Here is a 16045-nt window from a genome sequence, read left to right on the forward strand (position 1 = left end):
AATTAGCAATAATAATTTCCTTTGCCTACAACCCTGAATGGGCATATATTGAAAAGTACAATGTAGTATTAAAAAAAAAAATCCTGGAGATAAATGAATGGCAGAATAAATAATTTATGCTAATGAAATTACTGCAATTAGTAGTTCCACAATGACCCTTTTAAAAGCCACAGCTGTTAATGTCAGGAAGTGCTGTCACCGCTGACCTTATCATAAGAGAAAGTGACAAATTGAAAATGCAGGGAAGACCAATCCTCAAAGAGGTCTGTTCGGGAACGATTAGTGTTTTCTGAAAACCAGTGTGAATTACAACCAGCTGCTCTCTGGCTCGGCGTGGCTCCCATGCTGTGCCATTTTGTTAAGCTCGATAACAATAGTTATTTTGCCCCATTGAGACAAGTTGTCTCGGGCCACTTCCAGCTCCACCGGAACCCACTCCGTCCCTCACTGATTTACAAATGAAACTGTTGTTAGAGGGCTTTTCAGGGCTGCTGAGTAGAGACCTCTCATAAGGATCATGTGTAAGGAGGTTGTCTTTCACTGTGAAGAGAGGTACTGCAGGGTCCGTATGTGTCACAAACAATGAAAAAAGGAGAAAAGGGCTGAAACACATTTCAGCTGGAAGTTAAATGCTGCTCAAATCTGCATAAAATGTCTATTCCTGCTGACTAGCCTTGCTTTTACAAACAATTTTTTAAAAGATGAATTTATGCTACTTTGCTTCCACTAATGATGTTCTGGTTTTTCCTATTTGTAAAGCAATTTACCTCTGCTTTCCTTAAATGCAAATTATTCTTTATTTAGTTTTTGCTTTAATTTCTGTTTTTCTGATCATAGGTGAAATAAGTATTCTTCTAAACTAGCTCCGAAAAAGCACAAGAAAATAATGAGTTTTCTTACTGAGAAAAATGGCAAGTCTTTCTGCATCAACCTGATTGTAATATTAATGATGTAGGCTTAAAACATTTGACTGCATCAACAGCCACTCACGAGCAATTTTCCCAAAGTTCCCTAAGCATTATTGACAATGCTTTGGTAAATTATGTGTGACTTTCCTAAGAGTTGGTGTAGCTCATTTAATTCATATTAATTGATTTTTAGGCTTCCCTTGATTAATTGAACTGGGTTCGTCTTGTACAGAATGCAATAAATAATCATTAAAATGAGGGAGATGTGACTCCACAAATTATAAAGTTTAAGTGTGCTAGAAGTCATAGAGGACAAAATGAAAGTTAGTTACAGTGATGGAGTTAAATGGGTTTTCTTAGTATTTCCCTTTTAATTTTGCATAGAGTACTCTTGCTTAGACACGTATGTGAATTTATTCTCATAATATATGTGGATAGTGTCCTTTAAAACAAACAAAAATTAATTCTGGGGATTTCTTATTTCTTCTTTATCCTGGGAAAGTATACTCTAATTCAAAGGACTGGAGTGGTATCTTGTATTTGCTAGTTCAGTTTTCAGCAAATTTAGAAAAAGCACCTTTGAGTTTTGATCCTGAACCCCTCTTCTTGCTGTCAGAGGTGAATAAAGACAGGCATTTAACCTCTGCATTTTGATCAGAAGCACATGACTTAATGACCATCTGGAGATGTTTTACATGTGCCTGGCCTGTTTTGATTTTTACATAGTATGTGAAAAGAAATTTCCAGTCTCTGGCTGCATTTTGGTCCCTGTGATGAGAGAGAAACCCCACGTGGGGGTGTGGGACCCAACACAGGACCACAGTAATGTTCTGGGGTCCCTTCTGCAGTGTGCTGAGATTTGCTTGGAGCTGGAGTTATAGCTGGTGGTTTCATGCCTGGGTGGCACATAGAGAAGGGGGTCCACTGTCAGAGTTTGGAGTGAATCTGAATTCCATGAAGTCATAGATACTTTTCTGGTCAAATACCCCTTGAAGCTCATAGAAGGTCATTTTAGCACAGAAATGTTCCTGGTTTTTTGCCTTTTTTGGTATCTAGAGGCTCAGCTTGTGGAAGGACTCCACAGTGGTCTAAAGCCTACCTTCATTACAATTTATTAGTCTATCTTTCAGAAGCACAGATAAGCAGGGATGGTACAACTTCAGAAATCTAAATTGTAGTGTCCTGTTCTGTACAAACTGGAGTTAATGGCAAAAATACATGTCACTCCAAATACGAATTTGATGATATATCAAATGTGGGGGGACCAGTGTGATTAGAGCAACCACTCTCCTGTATCTCTGTAACTGATAGAGGATTTCTCTTAGGCAGGAGCTCCAGAGGTGAAGTAGAACATCCATAGAGTATTAACTCTGCATATAGCAGTATAGTGAACTAGTTTAATCTCTATTTCTAGTTTTTAGGAGCGTTTATCAAAAATAATAAAGTATGTTGAAGTGCTGAGCTTCTGTGGAGATGAAGACTTGATAAATGCCAGTGCAAAATTAATTAATTTATATGCAAAACAGTAGGGGAACACTCATTTTGCTTTAATGTTTTTTACATGCTGACAACATTATATTTAGGGTAGATTGAAGAGTTTTGTGAACGAGACATCCTTAGAAACATGTATGGATATATTTAACTCATATAGATATATTTAAGTTTGGAAGCATTTGTTTCTGTGTTTCCATTTATTCTTTTTCCTTGGTTATGTACAGCCACTCATCCAGGACTCCATGGTTTATGGTGATTTCATGGCTTCTGCCCACACCAGTGTGAATGTGCTGAGTGCCAAGTACAGTCACAACAAGAGGCAGTACAATTACACCACTCCAAATAGTCTTCTGGAGCAAATAATTCTTTATAATATCCTAGATGCAAAAAGCAAGAGGATGTCACAACACATGGAGCACTTGGCTGATAGCATGCAGAAGCTTTCTTAAGAAAGAAGGAAGGCAGTAACTTTCCAGGTAAACTGTGAAAATCACAACCTTTTCTTTCATTCTTTATAAATAATCTTGATTTTATTGCAAACAAAACATGGTTGTTGCATCACCTTTTCATTATTTGTGGGTGGCATTTTTGTGTTTCTTTGAAACTACCTGATTTTTGAAACTGGGGTTTATGGTTTTTTCTTTGCATAGAAGCTCTTTGAGCTCTTTAGCTGCCTTTGGAAAGAGGGGACTGTCCATTTAAGCAAGGACCAAGTCTGGAGGGAGGGGGAGTGTAGTGGGGCTGCAGTAAAAGGGTGGGAGGGGAAGCGCCACAGTAAAAGCTAAACCGAGGGAGAGAGAAGGGGCAGCTCCGTACGTAGGGATTTTGTGGGTGGCCAGTGACCAGCTGAGGGGTAATGAAAGCAGGAGGAACACATGTGAAGCCTTTCCATCAGGTGTTGTCACCTCCTTGTGAGGCTAGTGCCACTTAGCCCCCAGTCAGTGCTTCTGCTTACAGTTCATTGGTGGGTGATCAGCCCACAAAGACAGAAAGAAGGGGAAACTGCTTGGAAGCCTTTACCCCATCCGACCCACGTATGTGTTCCATAATCCCTTTTGCAGATTCTGAAGACAACCCATAATCCAGCGATTTCTTTATTAAAAACTAAAATTCTGTGTGCTTTTATGCAAATGAAATTCTCAGCTGCAGTCTTTGCATAACATTGCATCTTGATGCTGCTGTATGAGGCTAATAATGGGAGCTGGCTGGCTTATTCCCACTTTGTCAACTGAAGACCTTAAAAAAATGGTCAACAGAAAAGGGATTTTAAAGTCTGTTTTCAATAAAGTAGCCCCTGCTAGTAAATTATTAAAATGCTCTTTTTCTCTGATTTCTGATTTGTTGATGGCCAAATGGTAATTGGACAATTTCATGTGCTGCATGCTGTGCTGGCTGACAGACCCACAGCTCCAGGCACTATCTAGCCAGGCACTTGAACACTGAGCCATTTTTACCCTGCACTCTGGAGCTTTATAGAAGAATATCAAATGAAGCATTGTTTAGTATTTTTCTTAAAGAAAAAGACATAAAGTTGGCTCAAACAAATTGAAAAATAAAGTGAGTGGAGAGATTTCTGATCTCTACAGTCATCTGTTAAAATTATATTATGGCTTTGTCAAATCAAAAAGTCACATTTTGAAAAGGTAAAATTTGTAGGTTTTGTAAGATTTCAGGAGCCCAGCAAATCAGGAGAGCCCTCAAGACCTTCCATGTGATTGAAATTTAAGCCCTCTAATATTTGTCTTCCACTTTGTCTTATCACCCCTATCCAGATCAGATTAACAAGACCCCTCTGGTTAAAATATATCTTGAATAGCTGTCAGACAAAATGGTTGGTAGGTTAGCAGAAAAACAAAAAAAAAAAGCCCAAACCATGCCAAACCCAAAGTTATTTGAAACAATTTCTTTATATGTGAAAAGATATTGTTGCTGGGTATTTTGATATGAGTTTCTCACCTGGCAGGCAATGAATTGCTATTTCAGCACACTTACAGGGAGTTTTTGTTCAGCAGTCTCTGAGTGTGCCTTAACCTTTCAGCAAGGCTCTGCTGGAATCATCTGCTCAGAGTGAATACCGAGCATTTTCTATCACATCCTTCTGCCTTTACATTGGCGTCTTTGCTGGCTGCCACAGCTGTGCCTCTTTTGCACTGCTGAGACACCTGGCTGCAGCCACAACCTCAGCAGCAGGACAGACATCTGAACATCCCAGGCAAGCTGTGGAGTCTGTGGTGGGAGCACTCAGGCTGTCACTATTAAATTATTTATGTCAACAAAATTGTGCCATGTACAAGTAGAAAAAAGATAAAAAAAATGAAAAGACAATGCTTCTAGTTAGAGACCCACAAAACATGAATTTGGTTTTCAGTTCAGCTTTTGGGTCTCAGAACCATGCCTAATCACCTTAATAATGCATTACCTTTTGCCATGTAGGTAGAAGATCTAAAATCCGAGTTTGCTATTCAAGAAGCAGAACTGCAACTGAAAAATCAAGATACTGAAGATTTGATTGCTAAGATAGGGTTTCAGACTGAGAAACTGAGCCAAGAAAAGGCCATTGCAAATGCAGAGGAGCTAAAGGTCAGTCTAATTCTCCTATTTACTGATGTTGAGCTATATTTAGCACAAAATAAACCTTTTTAGGTGAGCAGTTTTGAACAACTTCCTCTCCAGGAAGCATAAAGTCTAAAGAATTATTATACTTGCACATGTAACAGCATTTCACATGATTACCACTTGACCTTTCTTTACATTATGCCTTTTCCTAACCTTTTAGCTGTTTTAATGAGATGAAAGAACAATAAATACTGAGCTCATTCAAGCATTTAATGCATGTGGATCTTGAGAATCAGACCTATTTGTAATACAGTAAAGGTCAAAGAGTCATCTCTGGGCACTTCAGATTTCTAAAGGCTTTGAGGCTCTAGGTAAATTGAGCAACTCAATTGATACAGAAGTTCATTCCACCATCTTACAAGGTGCAAACCTTGAATCTTAAGATTATAATAGTATTCCTGATAATATATGTCTTCAGTGTTAAGTCTCCTTCTTTTTGCTTCAGCCTATCAGCATCAGTTATCAACATCTGTGTTGGAAACACAAAGGCTTACATGCTTTAGTGCTCACCACAGAAGGAATAGAAATGCATAATTTCATCAGGAGTCAAAAATTTCCATCTACAGTTGCAAGCATGGCTTTTGAAATAAAGCACCAGCAGTATGGAATGCTGTAAATTGAAGGTCCTCTGCCTTTAAAGTCTGGAAGGCTCATTCAAGTCTGGCATTTTGCTAGAAAATCTCGTTTACCTTGTGTCATTTACCAATAGTGCAGAGAGAAGTTCTTAACTGACTTGTAATAGTTGATAATTCCTGATTTTGAGCTATGGAAACTTCAAATTGCCAAGAATTCTGTAGTTTCCAGATATTGACCAACAGGGAAGACTTGTCCTGTCTAAACAATCAAAATGGTCTCTCATTTTCTTCTGGTTTTTTTTCTTAAACACTTACCATTAGATGATATTTAATACCTTTCTAATTACCTTGTGTCTGATCCTAATTTTATTAAGAGAAAAGTGATTTTTGGTACTGAGATAAATGAAGACATGATCAGGACCTTTATATTTCTCTTTATTATGATAACTACAGACTTCAGCCTTTAGCTGATCCATATCTTATACAGGCCTTAAAAATGGTCATGAAGTTTCAAGTCCAAATAGTGCAATTAATTAAAGGTGCACAAATGGGATCCAACAGTTCAACATCCTACCAAACACTTTTCAGTGATGCTTTTCCTGTATTGGTTCCATATGCTTCTGATAAATTTGAATGTTCAAAATACACCCTTAACACAATTTTAATTACTTCATTAAGCAGCTAGGTGAAACACATAGAGTGATTATTGTGAGATAATCACATCTTTGGGCCACTTTGTTTCAGGGATGAAGTTCAGCGCCTGACACTAATGATTACTGTACTCCACTGTCCATTGCTTTATTGCACTTCTGAAATGTTTTCATGGGAAATGAAAGTGTCATTTTGTGCTACATTAATCTAAAACTGTTTCATAAGGCCAATGATAGTTTCTAAACACTAATCTTCTATCATTTTTGTGTTACCAAAAAAAGCCCAGAAAATGAGAATACATCTTCAGCTAAGTAATTTGTGAAGACTCTTCCTAATTGATTAAAATATGTCACCCTTTAAAAAATTATTTTTGCTTTCCTCTTCTATAGATTTCAAACTGGAGCTTACAAGAGCTTTTTGAGTTTTACAACCTTAAGCGAGTAAATATCTTGGAGGTATTGACTTGGAGTGAAGTATTACTTAAGGAAGATTAGGTGGAGAATGGAAATCACTTTAGATCAGACCTATTAGGAAAAGTGAGGTGAGACTGGATTCCACATAAATGTGGCAGGGCTACACACATGTGTAGTAATAAACAAGAGTTTTACCACGAACATGATGCTGGTAAGGTTTTAAAATAGTGGGCAGTAACACTGCTGTCATTTTTCTGGCCATTTTTGTGCTCTGAATGTTGTCAGCCAGAGCAGTTTATACATGAAGGTGCATATGCCATTGCCTTTTAAAATAGGACCTACCCCTTTAAAGAGAGAAAATGTGCAGAGTATGGTGTAGGTATATGTGTGATAGTGACACTACCTGAGGATTAGGAACAAAGATGGATCCAGACTGGCCAGCTTTTTTTATTTACCACCCTCAGCTGAAGTGCGTTTTTTATTTGCTTGGTATAATTGAGCCACCCCACTCATGGTCTGATTGCTAAAGGCACACTGTTTCCATCTTTCCTAACAGCCAACAAGAGCTCTATACTGAAAAAGTTATTGATGTGAAGAGGACTGAACTTCTAGAGACCAGCATGAAAAACTCCTTCCCTTTGTAAGGGGTAGTAGATTTGAGAAATACTGTCCTAAGGCTTATCTGCAACCTGTTCAATTTTTTTCTCTCTTAAAAAACAGTTATACTGTCGCATATTTTTGGAGCCGGCATCAGCAAGCAAAGGATAACTAAGCATTAGGAAAAAAAAGAGAGAAATATAATTAACTCATGTGACTTATAGTAGGTGTTTATTTTAATGGAAAATACCATGCCATATTAGAAGAACAATATACTGTAAATGTAATACTTGTTCATGAGGTTATGTCCTTAAAAACTTGAACAGAAGGAGCATGTGGCTGTTCTAAACTTTTCACTTGCAGTTAATTTCAGTAGCAGGAGTCTCAAATTGTGTTAGAGAAAATATAAACCACATCAAAACTGCATGTGTAAATGCATTATTTAATTTTTTAAATATACATTGCTAAGATGCAAACCAATAAACATTGGGAACTGCAATCATAAAAGATACATCACAAGAGATGGGGGACATATTTAACTTGATTAGTAACTTGTCCTTTATAATGTAATGCATATTGATTTTTAAAATTTGTCATTTCCACAGACAGTATCTGTGGGTGTCCTATCTAATAAATGTGTACATGGAAAATGCCCCCAACAATTGTAGAAACACGTTTTGTAAGGATATTAAATTCTTACAGAGGCTGCCAATGCAGAGTGCTTGATCCAAGTATTAACATCTTGATCACTGTAATATCGTCTTTCTCTGTAATTAAAGTAGGTTTAAGCAAGACCTGACAGAAAATGAGCCTGTGAGATGAGCATGAGGTACAAGGATAAGGACGAACCAAGTATAACTGACTTTGGCCTCAGGCAATGTATCTTTAAAAGTGTGTGTGGTAATCTTGCAAACACACAATTGCTGATGATACAGAACGCCCCCCAGGGTTACTCTTCCAGATAAATTTGCCCCAATGAAATCATAATCCACTTTTAAACAGATAATTAAATAGTTGCAGAAAGTTGTGGAGGCGCTCAGATTTCATGTAAAACTGATGCTAGCTGATATAAAGTCACTGATCTAAGCCACTGTTAAGCCAAAGCAAGTGTCTTGACAAAGCTGCTTGAACTGATGATTGTTTAATTTCCAAACCCAAAATTAAGTAAGTACAGTGTTCTCATATAGAATACTTCCATTTCTCTCATTCAGTCCCTTGTTGTGACCTGTGGTTTCAGACTTGGAACTGAGGAATAAAAAGAAGGCAAATTTGGCAAAAGATGGAGGCTAGTTTGACAAATTTTAAATGCTTTCCTATACCTCAAAACTGGAGTGAATACTTGACTATTTAAGGAAATCTTCAGTGCAAAACTGAACTAATCATTGGCTTCTTGGTATTTCCTCTTCGTATCTAAAAGGAAACCCTTTGAAGATGAAGAAGGGACAGTGAGGGGAAAAAGTTCATGGTTCTCAAATTTTTCGCAAAAAGTCTTCAGTCTCTTATTAGCTCCAGCTTTTGAATTTTGAACCTAGATCATGAAATGCTTGCAGCTTATCTACTGCAATGGCTTAGGCTACGGAGCTCCTCCCAGTGTTCAGTAACTCCTCAGGAGTAACAGACTGCCCTAATATCACCCAGCTTTTTTGTACAGATACCTTATCTGGTCTCATATCCTGCATTACTAGATAACACCCCATCTCTCAGGCATGTCAGTCACACCACTCACTTTGGCATCATCTGCAAATTTGCTGAAGGTGAACTTGATCCCACTGTCTGTGTCACTGACTAAGGTATGAAACTGCTCTTTCTGTGTCTCCTCCCAGCCTCTCATGCACCCCCAGTCCCCTCACCAGCGTTACAGTATGAAAAGCAGAAAAGGCCTTGGCTCTGTGTAAGCCCTGCTCAACAATAACAAAAACATCTCTGTGTCCTCAACCCTGTGTTCAGCACAAATCCAAAACACAGCCCTACACCAGCCACTGTGAAGAGAATTAACTCTACCCCAGCCAAAACCAGCACACTGTCACATAAAGGGAAAGGCTCCAAGGACCAAAGCTGGAAAACCTTTATAGGAAAGGTAATTATCAAAGGGACATCAGATAATATCTGACATGAGAGAAGAAAATAATAGGTAAAAAAGAGAGTCAGAAAAAGAGAAACTAAGTCACAACTTCATTGTCTTGTATCTTGAATTTAGGGGGAGAAGGTATGACCCTGCATTGTTCTTTTCTGTGTACCTTTATTGACAAACTCAAGCCAGTCTGAGCACCACTGGGGTTTATTGAATGCAAAAATAGGAGAAAATGAAAGGGAGAGCATTTCATTGTATTTATCTCATCTATCTCTAATTCCTCAAGCAAGACATAAATCACAAATTGTGTTTGTGACAGTGAATACTTCTGGCTTTTGGGGCAAATATTTTTGCTTTGTACTGAATCACGTGTTTAAACCAAATAGCTAGTGCAGGATTCCTGTTTTACATTTGAGATGAAAGTAGGATTTAGCTTCTGCTTCTCAAAAAATTGGACATTATATACACTGGAGCTTCTCACAGGTTGATGACTCTTTGCAAGATTTAATCGACTATGATAAGGAGCATATTTCTCAGAATTGTCTGAAGGTTGCCAAGGAGCATTACTTGAAGGATCCAGACTTCAACCCAAATTATGTTCGTAAAAAATCCTTTGCAGCAGCTGGTCTCTGTGCCTGGGTCATCAACATAGTAAAATTCAGTGAGGTATGTAAATATCAGCTCTTGAACTAACTCTGATGTGGGAATTTCTGTTAATGAATTTTTTTATTATTTCAGGAGGCTCAGCTAAGTGTTCTGGGGAGCATGTAACATCAACCAGAGATAAAGTGGGAAGTGTTCAGTTCTTAGCAGTATGTATGCATGTATTTATTTTTATTAGGAAGTGGTAAAAAAGATGTATCTGTCCAGGACTTTTCAATTGTCATTACAGTGCAACAGTTGGCAAATATTCTCCAGATGTACATGTTTCACTTGAAACATTCATCCTGAGTCTGGCTGTCTGGAGTGTAAGACAGGGCTTATCACTTGTGATTCCCTCGAGCACCTGGCAGCAGGATTTCTCCATTCATCCTAGTATTACAGCATGCTCTTGTTCAATTACAAAACAGTAAAAAACTTATCAATTTTAGATGAAATCTACTGAAGTGTAATGACTGTCTGATTTCCACCTGTATTCTAAAATCATGAAAGTGATACATGTAAATTAATTTTAGTTGGAGAGTAGATCCACTAAGGTTGCATTCAGTTCTGCTAAAGATATCATTCTATAACTATCATAAAATCTGCTGTAGTCAATAATGAAAGAAATCTTTGCCTGACTCATCTGAAGAAAGATGGGTCTAAAGCAAAGATATGTAGTGAAAGACTACTAGGATTATCTGAAATTCTTTCATCAGGAGTCATTTGTAATTTTTTGTAATAAAGTGAGACCAATTTCTTCTCTAATGTACCAATGTGGTATGTCTTTTTCAAGGTGTATTGTGAGAGAGAACCAAAATGTTGTGTGCTGGCTCAGGCTAACATTGAATTAGCAGCAGCTACAGAAAAAGTAGAAGCTATCAGGAAAAAGCTGCTTGTAAGTACTGCTTGATTAATAAGCTTTGTTCTCTAACACATTGAGCCCACTTAATTTAATTTTATTTATTTATTTATTTTAATGTGTTTTATTTCTATTGATTTTATTACTGTCTAATTCAAATATTAAAGGCATGATCTCTTTAGGGATTATCACCATTTTCCCCCAAAATGTACTGAAGAACACTCCGCAGTTTGGGGGGCAGCACATGAAGCTGTTTATCTGAAGTGACTGAATTTCCTCAAAGCCATCTAGGCACATTATAACCAATAGATTAATAATTGAAATGCTGGTTGATAGAAGTAACTGGCTGTGAGTTTTACAAGGAGGGTATGCTAAGTGTTTATATGAGTAATGGCCTAGTGGAGTATAGCAACAATGGCCAGAGAGGGCTTTAGAAGCTCATTTGTGTTAATGTTTGTCATTAAACATATGGTAAAAACAACATCAAATCTCCTTTGATTTTTTGAAAGACCCCCAAACACAGGTACAAGTGTGCACACATGCACATAGAAGAGCAAACTTTGATAAGTCTTTTACTGACGAGTGTCCTGTGAGTTAATGATATAACTGAAGACCACACTTGTCATTAAGTATCTATTGAACTTTTGAGAGGGATTATTTGTTGTTTCAGTATTCATTTAATAGAGCAACTGCAGCACAAAGCACTCTTGATACAAAGACATCTTATGGTATCTTGGGAGATGGTGAGTGGAAGGAGTTTCTGCTGCAAGCTAATCTCTCACTTAGCAAAGAAAGCTTCAAATGGTTCAAAAGCTATGACATTAATTAGGTTTAAAAGAGTTTGACTTGGCTTAAGACTTTTTTGTTGGTAATAGTTAGGTCTGAAATCTCACAATTTAAGACATCAAGCAATAAACAAAACTAAAATATCTGTAATGTGGGGATTATTCTCACTGTTTTCTCTTGAATTTATATTTTAAAAGAATGAGCAAGATTCATTTTTAATTGAAATTCTTGGAAGCCTGTGGGTTATGGTATTTCAGAATTTAATTCTTTATTTCAGAAATTTCCTGGTTTTCTTCCTGGTATTATAGTATCCACTTTTTTCTTGTTCTGAAGGAGATGCAGTTTTAATGGGTAAACAAAGATAGCTTTTACAATCTCACTTTCTCTTCTGACCCCCATGCCAAAAATCCCATCAGCTGCTACAGCAGGTATTTTGCTTCCATGTGAAACCACCTGAGCCTTATGACCTTGGAGTTGCCCATTCAGATCAAAATCTGCCCTAATGAAGCTTGTATCTGCACTAAAAGACAGCTTTAGGGAAGCATCACGGTTTTTTTATTTCACACATCTATACTGATGTATGTTTATTATGTACAAACATTTTCAGACAAAAATAGCCTTCTAGTGTTGTTTTGGGGTGATTTTATTTTTTTGCTTATTTTTAATACACAGCAATCCCCCCTGAAACTCATGGAGTCTTTTATTGTTTTAATGTGTTCCTCTAAAAGGAGCACTAATATATCTCACTTCCTTGCCTGACAGTATCTAAAATAATCTTTTCCTGGTTTAGGTGACCTTGCATTCAATCAGCCTCCAAATTTGAATCATCATTTTTTTACATTTGTTTACTTCCCCTTTTTTAATATTTATTTACTTCTCCTTTCCTCTCCTCATGCATTTTTGTGAGGGTTGTTAGCAGGAGTCTTTCTCTCAGCTATGCTTAGTTCCTAACAGGAAGAATCCTGTACCTCAGGCAAAGCTGCAATTCCTTTGCATTTGTCTGTTTCCTGTGTTAGGCCAACAGTTGTCATATTGCCATTTACTATGGATATTTTTACAAACCACTTTATAAATCCATACTGCATATTCAACCAGGATTTCCTTTACATGGTGGGAGGATCCCATTAGAACTATTATTTTTTAAGTGATTCATACCCTAGCTGGTCCACTTGATGAACTTTTCTAAAGAACTGTAGCTGTAATTTTTAATTCTCTGGCAGTTATAACAGTAATTAGCTCAGAGCTCATGGGGTAGTTGAATGGATAACTCTATAGTTGGTCAAATTCACTGTTGACAAATGCAAAATAATACATATTTGACCTTTTTATTAATACTTCGTGATTGCTATTTGTTTATTAGTAGCTTATGAAAGAAGACATGGGGTCTGATCTTGAAGAATTCAAAGAAAACTTTGAAGTTAGCCCTGTATTGAGCTGAGAGTAGGACTGGATTACCCCTAAAGATCCTTCTAAACTATACCATATTATGATTCCAAAAATAAACCAGAATTTTAGTTTATCCAGTAATGTTTTACGAGATGAACTTCATCTAAAGCATAAAAAGGAAATAACTGTCTATGCAGTGTGTATACTATATGTGCTAAGATGTATTTGTAGCATTTAAGAGAGCAAGTGGTAATTGTTACCTAGTAAAAACTGCTGCACACATCACTAAGGAAAACTTGGTTTTGACTTGTTTCTTGTAACTGAGTTGTGACTTAGTCCAGAAATTTGAAGATGCCAAGAAGAGATTCAGTTTTAGTATATGAAAAACCTTAAAAAATGTATACACTTACATAATTCTTGTCTTAATCTACCATTTCCTTACTCAGTATTATTGGCAAAATTATTTTTTAAGACCAATTATTCCTCTTGGGAAATTCTGTATTTGCTTCTTGTGGTCCACATGCTGCCTTCGTCTCTCAGGAGGAATGCACAGTCATTATTTTTAGGTGCTCTACTATACAGCCTCAAATCATTTCACTTCAAAAGCTTCAGTTACAGTGCAATCCTTTGCACAGGCCAGTGCAAAATATTGTTCATTCAAATGTCTTGCAAATTCTAGATGGGAACAGGAGTCTCATCTATTTTTCATCCTTTTTTCCATTTGGGAGGTGATTGAAGTTACTGATTTCCACAAACTGCTTTTGTACTGTTGGACTAACAATTATTTCTGTACCTGTTATATTCATAGAACAGAAACCATGTAATCTCTTCTTAATGGAGAGGATTTAAAATGTTATTCAAAGAAAATATTTGAAAGTGATTGGAGTAACCTGGTTTAATTATAAGTTTAATTTTATCTAGCAACTCTGTGGCAGACTGGAAATTATCAAAATGTCTATAACTAGTACATAACATTAAGACACATAAAAAAGATATTGATAGCTTCCCCAGGATTAGCAGCTAGAAGGAAAAAACAAAATTTCAAGCTGGCAGGCACCAGGACTTCAAAGAATCTATGAATCTTAGAAGGAAGTTTGTGCTCTCAGAACTATAACAAGATATAAAATGTTAATCCAAAAAGCTTCACCTACAGGAAATTCTATGGCTGAGAGATGCATTTCCTCTGATGGTTAGTGCCTGGTTTTCTACCTGTAAAATGTTGATGATGAGAGGCTGAGTTCATTAGACAAGTTCAGATGGAATTAGACATATTCAGATGGCATGAAGTCTGCAGACTGGTGAGTACAAAACAGGATCCTTTCCTGTCTTTGCACTTTGCTCTCTGGGTTCATCCTTTTTCTCCATTTAAACATGCACAACCTGGTCAACAGTGAATAAATTTCTCTGCAGATTTTCATCCCTATTCAATGATCCTGAACTGCACTGTTCAATGTTACATTTAAAATCAGCTCAGCTTCCTCTGATGGGAACTTGTATCAATCCATATGCTAAAGGACATGATGTGCAACATGCTGTTCATGGGGATGACTCTTATGTACAGCAGTAGCATTAACCAGGATTAGCTGATGAAAAGATGCAAATTCAGCATGAAACACTGGCATTTTAGTGTCATCCATTTTTATAGTTGAATAAAATGCTGCAGACATATTCGCCAGTTTTCTTTGACTTTTCTAGATGGTTTTACATCTAGCAAAGTTTCAACAGTTCCATTTTTCCATCCCTGGTACTGCTTGATCTGCATAATTTATCATTCAGTATTTTGTCATGTGGACCCCTGCCCTATGCAGCTTGTTCCAGCTGGCTCACATCAGGCTTTTTAAAGGTAAGATTCACTGTGTAAGGAAGTCTGCGAAATTAGTATAAAAGGAAGGCAAACTTGTATTTTTTTTCTGGGAAAAGAAAAATGAACCATGCAGGCACCTCTCAGCAACAAGTACTTAGATTTTATTTACCTTAGCTGCTGATAACCCTGTGCACCCCATCAGCCTGTAGAAAGCTCTTAGTCCTTATCTGAGTTGTGTGAGTAAACAACTCAGAGTTGTGTCCATAAAAACAAGAATTCTTCTAATGTTAAAGGAAGGTCACTCTCTATATATGAATGTTTTTCTGTACCTCTCTCTCTGGGCTTTCGGCTGACTGTATCCAGTCTGCAGGATTGCCCCCTATTCTTCAGTTCATTTCTTGCCCTTTTCCCTTCCAGTCATTTATTTGCCTGTCTCTTTTCCATCTTCCTCTATCAATTTTCTGAAGAATAAACTTGAAGGCAGAGCATCAGAAGCTAGTGACCTCTGCTTCTGCATTCATGGATATTCTGTGCTCCCTGACTCATAATTCAGCTTCTTTCTCTTGGCAAAGAGAGAGAGGGAAGGAGAGCTGTCCATATTTTTCATATGGAAATTTTTGTGGCCAGCAATTCTGAGTGATGATAACCAGTGCCACTGCTAGTAATCAATAACACACCTTCACCAGGCAGCACAGTGAGACTGACCTCCTTTCACTTTTCATGGGCTCCAGAATATATCTTTAAATGAGAAATGGTGAGGGGATCGACTGCCCCCTCTGTCAGTTCGCAGATAACACCAAGCTGGGCAGGAGTATTGATCTGCTGGAGGGCAGGGAGGCTCTGCAGTGGGAGGTGGACAGGCTCTCTTCCCAACCAATAAGTGATAGGACAAGAGAATATGGCCTCAGGTTGTGTCAGAAAATTATTAGATTGCATATTAGGAAAAATTTTTTCACCAAAAGAGTTGCCAGGTAGAGTCAGAATCCCTGAAGGCATTTCAAAGACGTGTGGATGTGGCATTTAGGGACATGGTTTAGTGGTGGGCTTGGCAGTCCTGGGTTAACAGCTGGACTCAATGATCTTAAAGGTAATTTCTGACCAAAAATATTCTATGGTCTATGGGAACATTGTAATAAATATTGTTACAGTAATCTTTTTTTGGATGGTAAATATACACAGGCTGGTACTAATACTAATACAGTATGTAATTTTAAACATTTAAAACATTCTGAAGATGATTAAA

At 37.4% G+C, this 16045-nt stretch overlaps 1 protein-coding gene across 1 annotated transcript in view; it reads left to right on the forward strand.

The window, feature by feature from the left end:
- The window catches only part of LOC309577828 (dynein axonemal heavy chain 11-like), a gene marked incomplete at both ends in the record, with an annotated part of 72595 nt that overhangs the window by 17457 nt on the left and 39093 nt on the right, over positions 1-16045 (forward strand). The window contains 3 exon segments of the mRNA XM_082290074.1: positions 4836-4982; positions 9809-9991; positions 10761-10862. Of these exon segments, the coding sequence (XP_082146200.1) occupies positions 4836-4982; positions 9809-9991; positions 10761-10862 (432 nt within the window).

This window comes from Coloeus monedula (genome assembly GCF_965178545.1).
Source record: "Coloeus monedula genome assembly, chromosome: 1".
Taxonomy (NCBI): domain Eukaryota; kingdom Metazoa; phylum Chordata; class Aves; order Passeriformes; family Corvidae; genus Coloeus; species Coloeus monedula.